This window comes from Dendrobates tinctorius, unplaced genomic scaffold (assembly GCF_039654945.1).
Source record: "Dendrobates tinctorius isolate UK_male_01 unplaced genomic scaffold, ASM3965494v1 ptg000270l, whole genome shotgun sequence".
Lineage (NCBI taxonomy): Eukaryota > Metazoa > Chordata > Amphibia > Anura > Dendrobatidae > Dendrobates > Dendrobates tinctorius.
The window spans coordinates 1,556,915-1,575,735 of NW_027361937.1; the positions used below are offsets into that span (position 1 = coordinate 1,556,915).

General features: G+C 45.2%; 2 protein-coding genes across 3 annotated transcripts in view; one reads left to right on the forward strand and one right to left on the reverse strand.

The window, feature by feature from the left end:
* NEURL2 (neuralized E3 ubiquitin protein ligase 2) lies at positions 1–17,811 on the reverse strand. 2 transcript variants are annotated; one of them, XR_012226609.1, is made up of 2 exons: positions 17,681–17,811; positions 1–3,794 (listed from the first exon to the last, which is right to left on the reverse strand). XR_012226609.1 is itself a non-coding variant. In XM_073559344.1 (2 exons), the coding sequence occupies exons 1-2, from the start codon at positions 8,415–8,417 to the stop codon at positions 3,679–3,681; spliced, it is 897 nt and encodes a 298-aa protein (XP_073415445.1). In that variant the 5' UTR covers positions 8,418–8,529; the 3' UTR covers positions 1–3,678. The 2 variants fall into 2 exon arrangements, 1 of the variants encoding a protein (XP_073415445.1); XM_073559344.1 differs by lacking the exon at positions 17,681–17,811 and adding an exon at positions 7,637–8,529.
* The window catches only part of LOC141069622 (lysosomal protective protein-like), a 21,485-nt gene continuing 20,455 nt past the window's right edge, over positions 17,792–18,821 (forward strand). Inside the window, exon 1 of the mRNA XM_073559341.1 lies at positions 17,792–17,915. The gene's annotated coding sequence lies outside the window, so the exon portion shown is untranslated. The remainder of the gene's footprint in view (positions 17,916–18,821) is intronic.

The following is an 18,821-nucleotide window of genomic DNA, read 5'->3' on the forward strand; positions in this document are numbered from 1 at the left end:
TAAAGGTCATTTTTTAATTTTATACAAAATTCATGAACCATGGGCGCCACTTTGAAGGATTTGGAGCAAACAACATCAACAACTACCACAAGGCAAAAAATTAAAAGTGATTTAAAATAAAAACGTAAATGATAAATCGGCTTCTTTGTGTCCAGTAGTTACCTCCCCAAAGACTTGTCCTGTGAGCCTCTCTGGCTGACCGAAGACACTTTGCGCCCAAATAAAACTGCAGAGGTTTCTCTATAGTTGCACGAGCGTCCATGTATTGTATGCAAAACGAGTAGCCGACAGCACACTGACCATTGTACTAAAAAATATCACTGTATGCCTTAAGGCCCCGTCTCACATAGCGAGATCGCTGAAACGTCACCGATTTTGTGACGCAACAGTGATCTCGCTACGTGTGACACATAGCGGCGACCAGGCCCCCGCTGCAATCTCGCTGATCGTGCTCTAATGTCCTGGGCCATTTTTTGATCGCTGGTGTCCCGCTGGCCAGCATGCATTTTTGTGTTTGCCGCCGACGAGCGACCTTGTTGGCGACTCGGCACTCATGGTCGCAGGTGTGAGTCGCCAGAATAGCTACTGTGTGACAAGGTGCCAACGACCGCCAAGGTCGTTATATGGATCGCTGGATCATTGCTGCGTCGTTGAGTAGATCTGCCTGTAAGGCTAGTTTCACATTAGCGTTTTTTTTGCGCAGCGCATCGGGCGCATAAAAAACGCAAAGAAAAACGCAAAACAAACGCGCTTTTTTAGCATCATGCGCACGCTGATGCGGCAAAAAAAAACGCAGCGTTGCTTGCGTTTTACATGCGTTTGCGTTTTTTATGCACATGCGTTTTTAGGTGTGACATTTTTTCCATTGTCTAGAGAACATTCTAGACTTGTTTACCTCAAATGCATGCGCAAAAAACCGCAATCGTGCGGAAGACCATGCGCACGCATGCGTTCCCATAGACTTCAATGTGTTTTTGCGCATTCCGTGCGCATGCGTTTTTTTGACGAGACAGGGCGGACCAAAAAATGCAACATGTTGCGCCTGGCGCGAAAGACAGAAAAACGCATGCGCACGAAAACGCAAGTATGCGCAAGACCATGCGCACGTCATGTTAAACATGGGTGCGCACGATGCGCTGCGCACAAAAGCGCTAATGTGAAACCAGCCTAAGACAGCTCACTAACGACCATTTAGTGACGTACCAGCGATCCTTACAAGGTCGTATCGTTGTCGGGATCGCTGGTGCATCTCGTAGTTTAACGGTACCTTTACTTTGAGGCTATGGTCACGGATCAATTATGGTAGTGACACTCTGATACAAGCCGCAGGAGAGAATTGTATCACAGATGTGGAGAAAACCGAGAGCTTAAATTTCTCCATTGTCTGTGTCCGCATAAATCGGACTGCACTCAGATAACATTAGAATGGAGTCTGATGGTTTACATGCACCCATAGACTTTAATGGGCGCCTGTGATCCGATTTGCAGAGCCACGCACAGGATGCTGAGATTTTTTTTTTTTCACAGACTGATTTGGTCTGTAGAAAAAAAAACGCATATCAGTACTGCGCCATATTATAACATTGGTCCGAGTGCTGTCCGATAAAACATGAGATAACACTCATGAGTTTTACGGCTGTGTGAGCGAACACTGATCCATATTCTTGACTTGCATTGGTCAGTGCGCTGTCTGTATGCTATCAATTTTGCATATGAACAGCACACGGACTGATAATATATTCGACTGAACAGCCCTAAGGCCAGGATCAGACGAGCAAATGAAAAAAATCGTTCGTCTTTCATACAGAAAACTCAGATGATTTTTAACCATATTGTCATCCGTGTGTCCATATTTAATGTTTTTGGCATCTTTGTTTGGGCGGCTCAGTGGTTGGCATTGTAGCTTGGCAGCGGTAGGGTCCAGGGCTCAAATATCACCAATAACAACATCAGTGATGATGGAATATGATGGTGCTATTTAAGAAAGAGTAATATAAAGCAACATTTTAAAGTGTATATGATGAAATACAATTTCCTAGGTTAATAATGGCAATGTATCTTTTAAAATCGGATGCCACACAGATGATCCATATGGTATCTGACTTTTTTTGTCTTGTATAGGCAAGACTCATCCAAAATACGGAAGAGCTGCATGATGTGATTCTTTTTACACAGACAATTGGTGTTTGAAAAAAATGTCATCAGAACATTCTAATTAAAGGGAATCTGTCAGCAGCTTTTTGCTATGTAAACTGAGGACAGCATAAGGAAGGGGTTCAAACACTGATTTCAATGATGTCACCTATCAAGCTGTGTGCTGTTGTTTACTTACACTGAAGGTTTTATGAGCAGAATATGCCAAGACTGATACAGTTGTCTCACCACTCCCCCTTCTGTGATAAGCAGCTCACTGTCAAACAATGTGCATAGTGAGGGTGGTGTGGGCAAGTCAGGTGTGGTGTGGGTGGGATTAGCTTTGTGAGCTCTGCTATATTTAAGAACCCTGATTGTGTCACAACTGCTGCACCTAGTAAACAAAGTGATACATCACTAAAATCAGGGTCTGTGTCCGTAAATTATACTGCTCTCAGATTAGGTAACAAAAACCTAGTTACAGATTCCCTTTAAATTACATTAGTTAACCCCTTTCCGACATTGGGTGCAATAGCCGATGTTGGACTCCCTCCTTTTGATGTGAGTTCCAGCGGTGAGCCCACATCTTTTCCGGGACATGTCAGCTGTTTTGAACAGATGACATGTGCCCGCAATAGCCGCAGGTGGAATCACGATCCACCGTGCCTATTAACTAGTTATTTAACCGCACATGGAGTTTTTTCACCATTTTCTAGTACAAGACATGGTAAAACTAATAGTGTCGTTCAAAATTACAACTCGTCCCGCAAAAAACAAGCCCTCACACGGCCATATTGACAGAAAAAAAAGTTATGGCTCTGAGAAGGAGGGGTGAGAAACCAAAAAAGCTCCGGGGGTTAATGTGTTCTTTGAGTTTTACCCACAGAGCGCATGTCCATATTATACACTTGTCTGATTGAGCCTTTATTAAAAGCTATGGCCCTCGACTACTGATGTCTACTGTGGAGCAAGACTGCACAGGGTGACTGGACTATGAGCTGCTTGGCTCTGTAGTAGCAGTAGCCCAGGAGCAAACATATCATTGGTGCAGCCGCACAGGGGCCATAAGAGGTCACAGGGCTCATCTTCACCTCCAAAACAATGTGGAATTGTTCATTATGAGAAGCTATTTGACGCAAAAGAGTCTATACATTATTCTGACGCAGGGGCTCTTTTATGTCCGTGTCCGACAGTCTACAAGTGACGAGAGTTAGCATTAGTGTTCATGGTTCTGCTTTCAGTAGGCAATTCTCAGATTAGTCGGCAGTGGTATTGTTTGTAGTCGCCCATTTTCCGGTAATATACATCACTTTTCTGTGGCTGTACTAGGTGGTCCACAGAAGAAGGTTCTTCGTATGCTTAGGAAGCCTCATACTGTTGGTTTTTGTATAAATTATTTTCTTAGTTTCAGGAGGATGACTCTTAAGTGTGTAGATCGCAGCACATGCTTCACCTTAGTACGTATGACAATTTCATTTTTTCTTGGCGGGTCAATTCTAAATGCTGTGAAGTCATCTGTTTCCTAAAAGACAGCCATCGGTTTCATCACTCATTCTTGCAGAAATTCTTTAGTAGTTGTGGTAAATCTAGCCAATCGATTGCCAGTCTATGGACCACATGCTTCTGGATCACTAAGCGGCACAGGGTCTGCAGGGAGGGAACTGAGAGAGATGTCTAGGTTATTAGATTAGGCAGCACTCCAATGGTCCAATAATAAGAATTACATTTTATTGGCCCATGTGTAAAAATGACAATGTTTCAGCTCCCAACTAGCTATATCATGGTGCATAACATTAGCTTCTAAAGCAGTGGTCTTAATCAAAGGTGAAATTTAATTATGAAAAAACATCTCGCCAATCACAGGATCGGAGCATAATTCCAAAAGGCTGCATACATTTCAAAGGGACGACTAGAATCAACCAGAGAGTAGGTGTATAACAGGAGGATCAGGGGAAGCGGGGTCAGAGGTACGCTAAGGAGCGCACAAGGACGAACAGCTGTGGGCACATGATTGGAAATTTGAATATCTTGTGTCTTATGCTCCACATAACCAGACACGTACAATAGGGCATAAGTAATCAAAGATGGCATGAAGGAGATACTGCACACACCATGGACAGTATGATACAGAGAAATAGAAGCTGAGCAGATTGATATATTGATTTCTAGGAAAAGATTCAGCATAACTTGTATTTTATTCTCTGAAATCCTGGTGTTTGCATATGAGTCCAGTGGGCGGTCCTATCGGTGATCGACTGCTATCTCTGCATGCACACTCATATAGGGAAGACTTTCAGTCACTGAATAGGACCACCCACTGGACTCATACATACAAACGCCAGGATTTCAATAAATAAAATACAACTATTACTAAATCTTTTTCCATAAAAATGTATATCTGATCAGCTCCTCCTGCTCTATAACATCCTGACTGCAGATCAGACACCATTTTCAACATGACAGGTTCCGCTAAGGCCTCTTTCACACTTCCGTTTTTGACCATCAGTCAAAATCCGCCAGTTTTTGAAAAAAAACGGATCCGCGATTTTTTTGGCGGATCCGTTTTTCTCCCCATTGAGTTGCATTACTGGCGGATCTTGATGGATGGCCATCCGTTGGATCGTTTTTTTTGCGGATCCGCCAAATTTTTTTCGTCCGCCGGCATGCCTGGACGGACCCTGCAAGGTTTTTTTGGTTGTAGGATCCGCATTTTCCAGTGCGCATGCCCGGAGAAAGGAAGTCAGGGAGAAAATTAACCCTGAAATCCTTTCTGGCGGACGACAAAAATTCTCTCTCTCTCTCAAGGAAACATGACATGTAAAAAAACGCTATGAACCTGCAGGTTCTAATGCTGCCCAGTGCCCACACTGAGAGCCCTGCTGCCGGGAGGAAATGATCTTTATCCCTCCCGACAGATTCTGCCTTTCAGTCATGAGTGCGGGGCCGGCTTCAGTCACTGTTCAGTATAGAGTGAGTGGTTGTAACCTAGCCCTAGCTAGCACTGACTGACAGCAGGCTCTCCATTAGGCGAGTCAGTGACGGGCCTGGTTATAGTCGCACAGCTTCAGAACAATATTGACCTGCAGATTAACTCCAGATCTGCTGGTTAATAGCTTTTTTTTACATGACAAGTTCCCTTTAATACAGATCCTTTGTTTGTACCACCATAAAATGCCGTACCCTGTAGCTCATTATAAATACAATACAATGGTATCAGCATCAGACCAATGCCCAAACCCCATAACCTCCCTCTCCAACATCACCGAAGGGGAACTTAATTGTCTCCTCTCCAAATCGCAACTCACACCCTGTGCACTCGACCCCATCTCATCCCACCTCCTCACCAACCTCACCACCACACTTATCCCATCCCTAACTCACCTCTTCAACCTATCACTAACTTCCGATACCTTCCCTTCTGCTTTCAAACATGCCACAATCACACCTATCCTTAAAAAGCCAACCCTCGACCCAACCGCTATGTCTGTCCAACTATCGCCCAATATCGCTGCTCCCATTTGCTTACAAACTCCTGGAGCAGCACATCCACGCTGAACATTCCTCCCACCTCTCATCTAACTTGCTCTTTGACAATCTACAATCTGGTTTCCACCCCATCACTCCACTGAGGCAGCCCTGACCGAAATTACTAACGACCTACTTACAGCCAAAGCAAACGGACAATATTCTATACTCCTGCTTCTAGACCTGTCCTCTGCTTTCGACACAGTTGACCACTGCCCTCTACTACAGATCCTCTCCTCCTTTGGCATCAAAAACCTCGCTCTATCCTGGATCTCCTCATACCTTTCCAACCGCACAGTCAGCGTCTCCCACTCCCACACTACCTTCTCATCCCACCCTCTCTCTGTTGGAGTCCCCCACGGCTCTGTTCTAGGATCCCTACTCTTCTCAATCTATACACTTGGCCTGGGGCAACTCAAAGTCCCACGGATTCCAGTACCACCTTTATGCTGATGACACTCATCTACCTCTCTGGCCCAGACGTCACTTCTCTGCTGTCCAGAATCCCGGAGTGTCTATCAGCCATATCCTCCTTCTCCTCTCGTTTTCTCAAGCTCAGTGTGGAAAATCTGAACTCATCATCTTTCCTCCATCTCACAGACGTTCCTTAGCTGACCTATCTATCACAATTAATGACATCGTGCTTTCCCCTGTACCAGAAGTCCGCTGCCTCGGAGTAACCTTTGACTCTGCCCTGTCATTCAAACCGCACATCCAAGCTCTTTCTACCTCCTGTCGCTTCCAGCTCAAAAATATTTCCAGAATCCGTCCTTTCCTCAATCTACTAAAATGCTTGTGCATGCCCTCATCATCTCCCGCCTCGACTACTGCAACATCCTTTTCTGTGGCCTCCTTGCTAACACCCTCGCACCTCTCCAGTCCATCCTTAACTCTGCTGTCCGCCTAATTCATCTCTCTCCTCGCTACTCCTCCGCTTCTCCCCTCTGCAAATCTCTTCACTGGTTCCCATTCCCTCAGCGTATCCAGTTTACATTTCTAATACTGACCTACAAGGCCATCTTTAACCTGTCTCCCCCATATGTCTCTGAACTAATCTCCCGATACCTTCCCTCATGTAATCTCCGGTCCTCCCAAGACCTCCTTCTCTCCTCCACACTTATTCACTCCTCACCCAACCGCCTCCAAGACTTATTCCGAATATCCCCCATCCCCTGGAATTGTTTGCCCCAACATATCCGACTATCAACCACATTCGGATCCTTCAGACAAAACCTGAAAACCCACCTCTTCAAGAAAGCTTAAAGCCTGCAATGACCCCGCTACCTCCTCACCACTACTGGAGATATCGCCTCAACCAACACAGGAACTGCTGCAACCCACCAACCTACTGTCTCCTTCCCCACCATCCTGTAGAATGTAATTCTGAAAGGGCAGGGTCCTCTCCCCTCTGTATCAGTCTGTCATTGTTAGTTTGTCTACTGTAAGTGATATCTGTAATTTGTATGCAACCCCTTCTCATGTACAGCACCATGGAATCAATGGTGCTATATAAATAATAATAATACTTTGCTAGTTTCATTTATAAAATAGGTAGTATGATTTTACAGTATGCTAACCCAAAATCACAGTAAGAACAGCAACTGCAAAAAAATAGCTACTGCTGAAGGGGGCTTGTTGGGACCCCTAGCTAAAGGAAAGAGGTGTGATTATACATTACATAGCTTTCTTAGATGACAAATTAAGTAAGAAATCTCAGCCAGTCATTTAGAAATCTAGGGCAGGTTTGTCATTCCTAAAATTACTCAACTGAAAAACAAAATGATGTCTCCTTCCATCGTACTAGATCGGGAGAGAAGAGTAGACTATAGATAGATAGCGACAGCTTGCTAGTGTAAGGAATATGTGACAAAGTGCAGGAATGTCAGCGGGAGAACTGCTATGTCTTATTTGGAAATCTCGCCCCACCCCTAGATTACAGAACCCAGTACCCACAGCAGACGGCTGATGTGATACATACATCCATATTCTAACTGGATTACCCGGACGCTCTTGGTGGAGGCAAAGACATCGATCACAGCGTATAATGGTTGAGATGCTGGAAGCCCACGAGCGCTGGCACCCATGTCTTCTCCGTTAATGATGATGTGCATATGACCAGTGCCATCTGCCTGTGGTTCATACAGCACCCCGATCCGGCTTCTCCGAGCAGTGGGTGGCAGAATATTGGTTTTGTACAAATCATCCAGGATATGGCTGAAGCGACCAGGCCTACTACGGGCTATCAGTTTGTCTCGAGGAATTTTAAACTTGCCCACTTTCAGATAAGGGTCTGAGAGGTCTTTTCCCCACCTGGACATGTTCTCATCTTCATCTGGTGTCACCCTGTTGTGGTTCCGAGTGATGGCAAATACCCAGCTATTCCCCTGATTAACAAGGTCAGGTAGTGAATATTCTGGCACTATGTCCAAGCTGCAAGGATCTCGGGCCATAAGTCCAACTCGTAGGTGACCACACCAGCCCAATTCCTTTTCTTCAATTTCCACCAAAAACAGCTGCCCAGGTACCAGTGGGTCTTGACTGAAGCAGATGCCATTAGCAAAGCTTTCTACTCTGGTAGCTTGAGTGGCCGAAGGGTCAATACGAACGTTTGTCCCATGGATAGTGTGGAAGCATGTAAATGGCTGGCCCTGCACGGCCATTGCTCTAGCACAAAGTTCAGATGACATGCAGCCTGAGGCTATTTTTAAAAAGGCTATGACTTGTCCTGAGACAGCTGCCGCTGTGTGGTGGAGAGCCATTTAGGGGACGCGGAGCTGCCCGACACCTATGCTATCTCTTATTACAAGAAGTAGTGTGGACTTCATCAATAGGACAGCTGAAACCACCTAACTTGTGCAGTAAGCAGTCTGCGACCTCCCACATCTGCTCTAAATACAAGCTTAGCTACTTGATCACTACTAATACTGCAGCTGAGCCCTAAAAATCCTGTGAAAGTTTTTTTTGGGGGAAAGAATATGTTCACACTCAAAAACCTTATCTGTTCACGACTATGAGAAAACTACTTAAGGTACTGTCACACTTAGCGATGCACCTGCGATCCCAACCAGCGATATGACGCGGTCAGGATCGCTGGTGCATCGCTAAGTGGTTGCTAGTGAGCTGCAACACAGGCAGATCTCACCAGCGACATAGCAGCGGTCGGGGGTCGTTACTTACCTGTCAGACGCGGAGATCCTGATGTCCTCCCGCCCGCGTCCACGCGCCGCTCGTCGGCGCCACAGGAAGCGCCCGACAAGAAACGGCCCAGGCTGTTCACGCGCGATCAGTGATGAGCAGCGGGGGAGCCGGTCGGAGGTATCACACATAGTGATATTGCTAGCAATATCGCTATAACGTCACAAAACCAGTGACGTTATAGCGACATTGCTAGTGATATCGCTTAGTGTGACAGGCCCTTTAGGCTGGGGTCACACTGCGTTATGGCAGTCCGTTAGACGGTGTAACGCAGTCCGTTAACGCTGCCATTAACCCCTATTATCGGGCCCATCGCCAACGCATGCCATAATTGGACGCGGTCTGCAGCGTCTGAGGCTCTGTCACCGCTAGCGCAGATGAAGCATCTGCACTAGCTGTATAGCATAACGTGATCGCTATGCGTTGAATGGGCTGCTGTAACGCAGTATGAACCTGGCCTTACGCACAGAGTCTTTTTCAGGCAGATTCTGCCCAGAATCCTATTGAAAAACGGCACAAAAGCGCCCCCTAAAATGAACATGGTGCACAGCAAAATCAAAGCGACATTACTGTGTATATGTTCCTTCTTACATTCCATAACCGGGAGCGGAACAAGGAGAGGAAAAGTATAATAGAAACACGTTAGGCCTGTTTCACACTTGTTTTTTTGTGTCAGTCAAAATCCGCCAAAATGGGAGAGAGAGAGAAAGAGGGAGAATGAGAATTTTTTTGGTCCGCCAGAAATGATTTCAGAGTTAAATTTCTGGCTGACTTCATTCCTCCGGGCATGCGCACTATAAAATGCGGATCCTGCAGCAAAAAAAACGTTGCATGGTCCGTCCAGGCATGTCGGCGGGCGCAAAAAAATTGACGGATCCGCAAAAAAACGGATCCAACGGATGGCCATCCGTCAAGATCCGCCGGTAATGCAAATCAATGGGGAAAAAAACGGATCCGCCAAAAAAAATGGCGGATCCGTTTGTTTTGCAAAACGGCGGATTTTGACTGATGGTCAAAAACAGAAGTGAGAAACAGGCCTTACCGCTTCTGGATTTTTCACCCACTCCTGGTTTTGGCTTACAAATACTGATGTAAAATACTGACCAAATACTGAACGTGTGAACGTGGTCTAACAGAAACACGTCACCACTATTATTATTATTATTATTATGCATTTATATAGCGCCATTTATTCCATGGGGCGCTTTACATGTGAAAAGGGGGAAAATATAGACAAGTACAATAAACATGTGTAAGACAAGGGACACACTAGTACAGAAGGAGAGAGGACCCTCACCGTCTACAGGATTTATCACCCGCTCCTGGTTTTGGCTTACACATACTGAGGTAAAATACTGATAGTGTGGCCATGGCCTAATAGAAACACGTCACCACTTCTGTATTTATCACCCACTCCTGGGTTTGGCTTACTGATACTGAGTAAAATACTGACCAAATACTGAATGTGTGCACATGGCCTAATAGAAACATGTCACCACTTCTGGATTTATCACCCACTCCTGGTTTTAGCTTACAAATACTGAGGTAAAATACTGACCAAATACTGAACATGTGACCGTGGCCTAATAGAAACACATCACCACTTCTGTATTTATCACCCACTCCTGGTTTTGGCTTACTGATACTGAGTAAAATACTGACCAAATACTGAATGTGTGCACATGGCCTAATAGAAACATGTCACCACTTCTGGATTTATCACCCACTCCTGGTTTTAGCTTACAAATACTGAGGTAAAATACTGACCAAATACTGAACATGTGCACATGGCCTAATAGAAACATGTCACCACTTCTGGATTTATCACCCACTCCTGGTTTTGGCTTACAGATACTGAGGTAAAAAACTCACCAAATACTTAAAGTGTGAACATGACCTAAAATCATAGACACCCTATTGGGTATATGGAGTTTATCAAGTATTTTTCCTAAGGGTCTGTGCACACTATTTATTTTTATCATGTTTCCTTCTGTGCATTTTTGTCACAAAACCTTAAGTGTTTCTGATGCCATTAAAATAAGGCTAAGTGCCCACGTATGCAGAAAATTTCTGCTTCAAAACCGGACTCCTTCCCAGAAAACGCGCGTTTTTGATGCGTTTTTTTCCGCGTGTCTTCTGACTCATAGAAAATAGCTAAAAAAGCGGTCTTTTCCGCAAAATTAATGAGCATGCTGTGTTTTTTACAGCGAAGCGCTTTTTTTGCGGAAAAAAACGCATCAATGTGCACAAAAAGCGCGGAATTCATTTAAAATGAATGGGATGCTTATTGTATGCATTTTTGAAGCATTTTGACCAGGACAAACGCTTAAAAACGCTTACGTGGGCACACAGCCTAAGGTTGTGTGCCCACGTAGCGATTTTTAAGCGTTTTTGCCGCGAAAACTTTTAAAAATCGTGTACAGAACGCCCCCCATGCATTCCTATGGCATTCCGCACATGCTGTGCTAATGCTGCGCTTTTTTCCGCGGCGGAAACGCATCGCGGAAAAAATCGCAGCATGCTCATTCTCTTGTGCGGAATCGCAAAGAATTGCCGCGATTCCGCACCCATAGGAATGCATGAGAATCGCTTACTTCCCGCATGTGGCTATGCCCACCATGCGGGAAGTTAAGCGTCTCATGTGCGGTTGGTACCCACGGTGTGGAGGAGAGGAGACTGTCCTCCAGGCCCTGGGTACCATACCCCTGTAAAAAAAGAATAAAAAATAAAAAATCGGGGTATATTTACCTTCCGATGTCCCGTGCTGCATTCCCGGCCTAAGATTTCCCAGTAATGCCTTGCGGCAAGGTCCTGTGATGATGTGGTCTCGCGAGATCGCTATAGCAACGCGAGACTACGTCATCACAGGTCTCGCAAGGCATCGCTGGGAACGCTGTGGCCCGGGAATGCAGCGCGGGACGCCGGAAGGTAAATATACACCGATTTTTTTATTTTTTTTAGCATTTTAACATTCTTTTACTATTGATGCCGCATAGGCGGCCTCAATAGTAAAAACCTGGTCACACTTGTCAAACACTATGTTTGACGAGTGTGACCAACCTGTCAATCACTTTCCAAGCGATGCTTCAAATCGCTTGGAAAGTGCTTGAATATCGCACACGAAAATCGCGGTGAAATCGCGCGGAAAAAACCGCGCGATTTCTGGGAAGGAGTCCGGTTTTTGGTGTGCGTTTTAACACGCACCGTGGGCACATAGCCTAAATGAGATTTCTGAAGTCTCCTGCACACGTTGCCTATTTTTTCCTTTAAATCTGCAGCATGTCAATTCTTTCAGCTTTTTGGTTGCAGATTTCACCCATACTAATTAGTGGGGCAAAATCTGCAACAAAAACGAATGTAAAAAAAAAGTGACATAAGCACACGTATTTTATGCAGTTTGTTTCTGCCAACACAGCAGGATTTGCAGCAGAATTTTCCTGAACGTTGATATAAATCCTAAAGGGGTTTTGGAAAATTCCTGGGGAAAAAAAAAAAACTTCTTTGAGGCAAATCCTGATTGACTCCAAATTAAGAACTGCAAAGGTTGCAAAAAAAAAAATCCGCCAAAACTTCTTCAGCTGAAATTTACCACCAGCGGACCCATAATGAGAATACTGGTGAGGGTCCATCCCCAGAATGTGTGTACACACTCTAATGGCCCTTTTAGGGTATGTGCACACGCTGCGGATTTTTCCGCTTGGATTTTGCTGAATCCGTAGGTAAAATGACCTGCACTTTACCTGCGGATTTAGTTCAGATTTACTGCGGATTTTCTGCATTTTACCTGCGGATTTCCCCTGCGTTTTTACATCTGCGGATTCCTATAATGGAAGAGGTGTAAAAACGCTGCAGATTCCGCACAAAGAATTGACATGCTGCAGAAAATCTGCGCTGAATTTTCCGCAGCATGTGCACAGTGGATTTGGTTTTCCATAGGTTTACAGTACTGTACACCGCATGGAAAACTGAGAAGCCGACAATTATCAAAAGAGTTCACTCCCCAATTACCGTCCTGTTTAAAGAGCCCAGCAATCACCAAATATACGAGCAAAATGCTCCTCTATTGAGTGAATAGATCACTTATGCAGGTATAAAAATCATTGTTGTCGGCAGCACATTGCCCGGAGTAAGCAGATGTGCTGCCGAGTAAATGATACTGTATGGGGACAGGATCATGTGAACCATTATTGGTCATCATCAGCCTGGTAAACTCGAGTGCTGAAGGACTTGCACATAGTTGTGAGTGCTTGTTTCGCTCCCTGCAACTAGTAGGTGTGAATGCAGCCTTAGGCTATGTGCACACGTTGCAGATTCAGCTGCGGGTTTTCCCGCGCAGATCCGCAGGTAAAGTGGCCTGCGGTTTAGCCCTGCGGTTTCACATCTCTACTATGTTAACCCCTTCACCCCCAAGGGTGGTTTGCACGTTCATGACCGGGCCAATTTTTACAATTCTGACCACTGTCCCTTTATGAGGTCATAACTCTGGAACGCTTCCATGGATCCCGGTGATTCTGACATTGTTTTCTCGTGACATATTGTACTTCATGTTAGTGGTAAAATTTAATTCAAATAACTTGCGTTTATTTGTGAAAAAAACGGAAATTTGGCAAAAATTTGGAAAATTTCGCAATTTTCCAACTTTGAATTTTTATGCCCTTAAATCAGAGATACAGCACACAAAAAACTTAATAAGTAACATTTACCATGTTTACTTTACATCAGCACAATTTTGAAACCAAAATTTTTTTTTGTTAGGAAGTTATAAGGGTTAAAAGTTGACCAGCGATTTCTCATTTTTACACCACCATTTTATTTTTAGGACCACATCACATTTGAAGCCACTTTGAGGGGTCTATATGATAGAAAATACCCAAAAGTGACACCATTTTAAAAACTGCACCCCTTAAGGTGCTCAAAACCACATTCAAGAAGTTTATTAACCCATTAGGTGCGTCACAAGAATTTTTTTGAATATTTAAAAAGAAATGAACATCTAACTTTTTTTCACAAAAAAAATACTTCAGGTTCAGTTTTTTTTATTTTACCAAGGGTAACAGGAGAAATTGGACTGCAAAAGTTATTGTGCAATTTGTCCTGAGTACGCTGATACCTGATTTGTGGGGGGGAACGACTGTTTCGGCGCATGGCAGAGCTCAGAATGGAAGGAGCGCCGTTTGACTTTTTCAATGCAAAATTGGCTGGAATTCAGATCGGACGCCATGTCACGTTTGGAGAGTCCCTGATATACCTAAACAGTGGAAACCCCCTACAAGTGACCCCATTTTGGAAACTAGACCCCCGCAAGGATCTTATCTAGATATGTGGTGAGAACTTTGAACCCACAAGGGCTTTACAGAAGTTTATAACGTACAGCGGTACAATTAAAAAATCATATTTTTTCCACAAAAATGATCTTTTCACCCCAATTTTTATTTTCCCAAGGGTAACAGGACCCTAAAAGTTATTGTGCAATTTGTCCTGAGTATGCTGATACCCCACATGTGGGGGTAAACCACTATTTGGGCGCATGGCAGAGCTCGGAAGGGAAGCAGCGCCATTTGACGTTTTTGGCTGGAATTGAGATCGGACATCATGTCGCGATTGGAAAACCCCTGATGTACCTAAACAGTGGAAATCCCCCACAAATGACACCATTTTGGAAACTAGACCCCCTAAGGAACTTATCTAAATGAAAATAAAAAATTCGTATTTTTTCCACAAACATGATCAATTAGTCCCCAATTTTTTCATTTTCCCAAGGGTAACAGGAGAAATTGGACCCCAAAAGTTGTTGTCCAATTTGTCATGAGTACGCTGACACCCCATATGTGGGAGAAAACTACTGTATGGACACACGTCGGGGCTCGGAAGGGAAGCAGTGACGTTTTGGAATGCAGACTTTGATGGAATGGTCTGCGGGTGTCATGTGCGTTTGGAGAGCCCCTGATGTACCTAAACTATTGAAACTCCCCACAAGTGACCCCATTTTGGACACTAGACCCCCCCACGGAACTTATCTAGATGTGTGGTGAGCACTTTGAACCCCCAAGTGCTTCACAGAAGTTTATAACGCTCGGACGTGAAAATAAAAAAAATCATTTTTTTCCACAAAAATGATATTTTTGCCCCCAATTTTTTATTTTCCTAAGGGTAACAGGAGAAATTGGACCCCAAAAATTGTTTTGCAATTTGTCCTGAGTAGGCTGATACCCTACATGTGGGGGTAAAACACTGTTTGGGCGCATGGCAGAGCTGGGAAGGGAAGGAGCACCATATGACTTTTTCAACTCAGAATTGGCTGGAATTGAGATCAGGCGCAATGTTGCATTTGGAGAGCCCCTGATGTGCCCAAACAGTGGAAACCCCCAATTCTAACTCCAACCCGAACCCCAACACACCCCTAACCCTAATCTCAGCCCTAACCCTAACCCAAGCCTTAACCCTAGCCCTAACCCTAGCCCTAACCCTAATGGAAAAATGGAAATAAATACATTTTTTTTTATTTTATTATTTTTCCCTAACTAAGGAGGTGATAACGGGGGGTTTGATTTACTATTTATGGCGGTTTTTATGTTTGGCGGCTGTCGCACGCTAAAAGACGCTTTTTATTGTAAAAATAGTTTTTGCATCACCACATATTGAGAGCTATAATTTTTCCGTATTTTGATCCACCGAGTCATGTGAGGTCTTATTTTTTGCGGGACGAGTTGACGTTTTTATCGGTACCATTTTCGGGCACGTGACTTTTTTGATCGCTTTTTATTCCGATTTTTGGGACGCAGAATGAACAAAAACCAGCGTTTCATGAATTTCTTTTGGGGGAGTGCGTTTACACCGTTCCGCGTGCGGTAAAATTGATAAAGCGGTTTTATTCTTCGGGTCAGTACGGTTACAGCGATACCTCATTTAGGTCGTTTTTTTATGTTTTGTCGGTTTTATGCAATGAAAACTATTTTATATAAAAAATAATTATTTTTGCATCGCTTTATTCTGCGAGCTATAACTTTTTTATTTTTTCGCTAATGATGCTGTGTGGCGGCTCGTTTTTTGCGGGACAAGATTACGTTTTCAGCGGTACCATGGATATTTATATGCGTCTTTTTGATCGCGCGTTATTACACTTTTTGTTTGGCGGTATGATAATAAATCATTATTTTTTGCTTCGTTTTTTATTTTTATTTTTTAAGGGGTTCGCTAAAGGGGTTAACTAATGGGAAAGTTTTATAGGGCGGGTCGTTACGGACGCGGCGATACCTAATATGTGTACTTTTATTGTTTTTTTTTTTTTTATTTTCAAAAAATGAATTTATTGGGGAATATTTTTTTTTTTTTTTTTACTAATTTATTTGGCGATTTTTTTTAAATTAATTTTACACTTTTTTTTAATTTTTTTTTTACTTTATTACATAGTCCCAGGTGGGACATCACTGTCCTGTGACAGATCGCTGATCTGTCACATCACAGATCACTGTGACAGATCAGCGATCTGTCACAGGCAGTGCCGAAGGCTTCCTCATGCCTGCGCTTTGCAGGCACTGAGGAAGGCAGCTTCCTGCAGGCCCCCGTCGCCATCTTGGATCCGGGGGCCTGTAGGGAAAGAGCCCCCCGCAGCAGCGCTGCACATTGCGATGCCGTGGGGGGCTCAGGGAAGCACGGAGGGAGCCCCCTCCCTGCCGATGCTTCCCTTTAACTCCCGGTACACCGCGATCATGTTTGATCGCGGTGTGCAAGGGGTTAACGTGTCGGGGGCGGTCCGTGACCGCCCCTGACACATTGTGCCGGGTGTCAGCTGTAATAATCAGCTGACACCCGGCCGCGATCAGCGGCGCTCACCACGTGGACGCCGCTGATCGTGGTAGACGTACTATCCCGTCCACGGTCATACGGGCCCGGGTACCGTGGACGGGATAGTACGTCGGATGTCAGGAAGGGGTTAAAGGTGTGAAACCGCTGCGGAAACCGCCCAAACAATTGACATGCTGCGGTTTGTAAACCGCAGCAAAACCGCAGCGTGAGCACAGCGGTTTTGAAAAGCCATAGGGTTACATGGTACTGTACCATGTCAGCGGAACTGCTGCGTTTCCGCAGGGCCAAAACCGCTGCGGAAACGCAGCAGAATCCGCAACGTGTGCACACAGCCTTAGCCTCTCGTCACAACTGGTTTGTACCCTACATTGCATAAAGCCGTTCCCAGTATACACAGCTGGATGCGGAGCAATTCCCTGCGTCCCCACTTACTGTGTACTTTTCTGCAGACTCTAGGGGGCACCGCTGGTAAGAGGGGCACGCCCGGGCCATATCTTGGGCAGCCATGTGCCATGAGATTATGTGCTGGTACACCATAGGTTCTGCCAGTCTATGGCGTAAATCATATTACATAGATGGAACCTCACTTTATATTATGATATTGAGGGTCGTAGAAAATTGGCAAAAAGATGATCACTTGTGTAAGCCCTCATGGGACTTTCTGATGCCCCCCACTGCTGATTTAGGTACCACCCATCCTGCCATCAGTCCAGCCTGTCTTGGTTTTTCATGTATGATAATGTCTGTTTCAAGACAAACTTTCCATTTCCAAGGGAACGTGTTTTCCTAGACCCCCATAGTGCTGCTCCTCTGTTATTCCTCCTGGACACATAATAATGGAGGGTATTATTCCTGTCCTAGTGTCACTGTGCACGAGGCCATTTTGTGCAATGCAGTTAGCCATTGATTTCATACATTTCCAGGAGGAATAACAGCGGGACAGCACCATTTGGTGCTACAAGGGGTTAATCACAGCTCGCATCTCTCCTACTAGCATTGCCATAAGATAATGACTTCCCACCATGTATGGTGCTGGGACATGGCACACGGGCCCGCACTTCAGCCAGCAGCACGAAGACGCCTCGCCGACAGCAAAACATCTCGGAACCAGATTTCCATCAACCAATGCTGAAGCACCTGACCCCCTGTCACGTGGTGGAATCACATGACCCGGGTCATATGAGCGCCACGAAGTGGGAGAAGTACAAATACTGGGAAGAGGAAGGAGGAAGTGATTGCTGACCGGGCGGAGGAAGGTAATGGCCGGGCTTGCATTACAGTCTGCCGTCTGTGTAGTACGAGCCCGCCCAATGTGTTGTGGTAATGTGTCCGCGCCTCTGCTCCGTGCTTGTTGTGGTACCGCACCCGTGTGCTTCCTGCCCGGGGGATCCGTCCGCTCCTGTGCAGCCCACCCATGGGGAGGAAGGTGGCGCCATCGTGTGGGCTCCTGCCCCACATGCCCTATGGCGGAGGCAGTGTGACGTCCTGGCATTCCTGTGGCTGATGCTGTGACCCTGACCCCCTTCATGTGTTCCCTGATGGCAGAGGAGGCTTTCAGCAGGATTAGTCAGTAATAGTTTACCCATACCTCCCAACTTTTGAAGGGAAAGAGGGATAAGGCTGTGTGCACACGATGCAGAATTGCAGCGGATTTTACCGTGCAGAAATGCTGCATATCTGCATTGTGATGTACAGTAGCCTTAAAATCAATGAGAGAAAAAAAAACCGCTGTGCAGACGCTGCGTATTTTCCCGCGCGGTTTTCCTGTGGTACAAAATCCGCAGCATATTACTACTTTTGTGCGGTTTTCCATCTCCCCTGTCACCAAATCCGCAGGTGGAAATCTGCAATAAAACCGCAGGAAAAATGGAAGAAATCCGCAGGAAAAATGCAGGTCATTTGACCTCCGGGATTTCTTCCATTCTGTGCGGAAAAATCCGCAGGGCTAAAAGTCCGTCTGCACTCAGCCTAAAGGTTGCTGCGTGTGCCGTGGCAAATTTTAGGTCATGCCCCAGACCACACCCAAAGAAAGATCAGAGGGAAAGAGAGTGGACAGAGAGAGAAAAACAAAGGAGAAAGATTAGAGGGGGGAAAGAAAGAACAGAGAAGCCCGGCTCCTGTTGTAGTGCCCACCTTAGCTTCCCGGTGCAGGACATCATGAT

What these genes read in the sequence shown, in the direction of transcription:
- NEURL2 (XM_073559344.1), bottom strand. Translation starts at nt 8,417, where the DNA reads ATGGCTCTCCACCACACAGCGGCAGCTGTCTCAGGACAAGTCATAGCC. An exon ending in AATCCAGTTAGAATATGGAT is followed by an intron (nt 3,795 to 7,636) that starts GTATGTATCACA and finishes CATCTCTCTCAG; the next exon opens with TTCCCTCCCTGCAGACCCTG.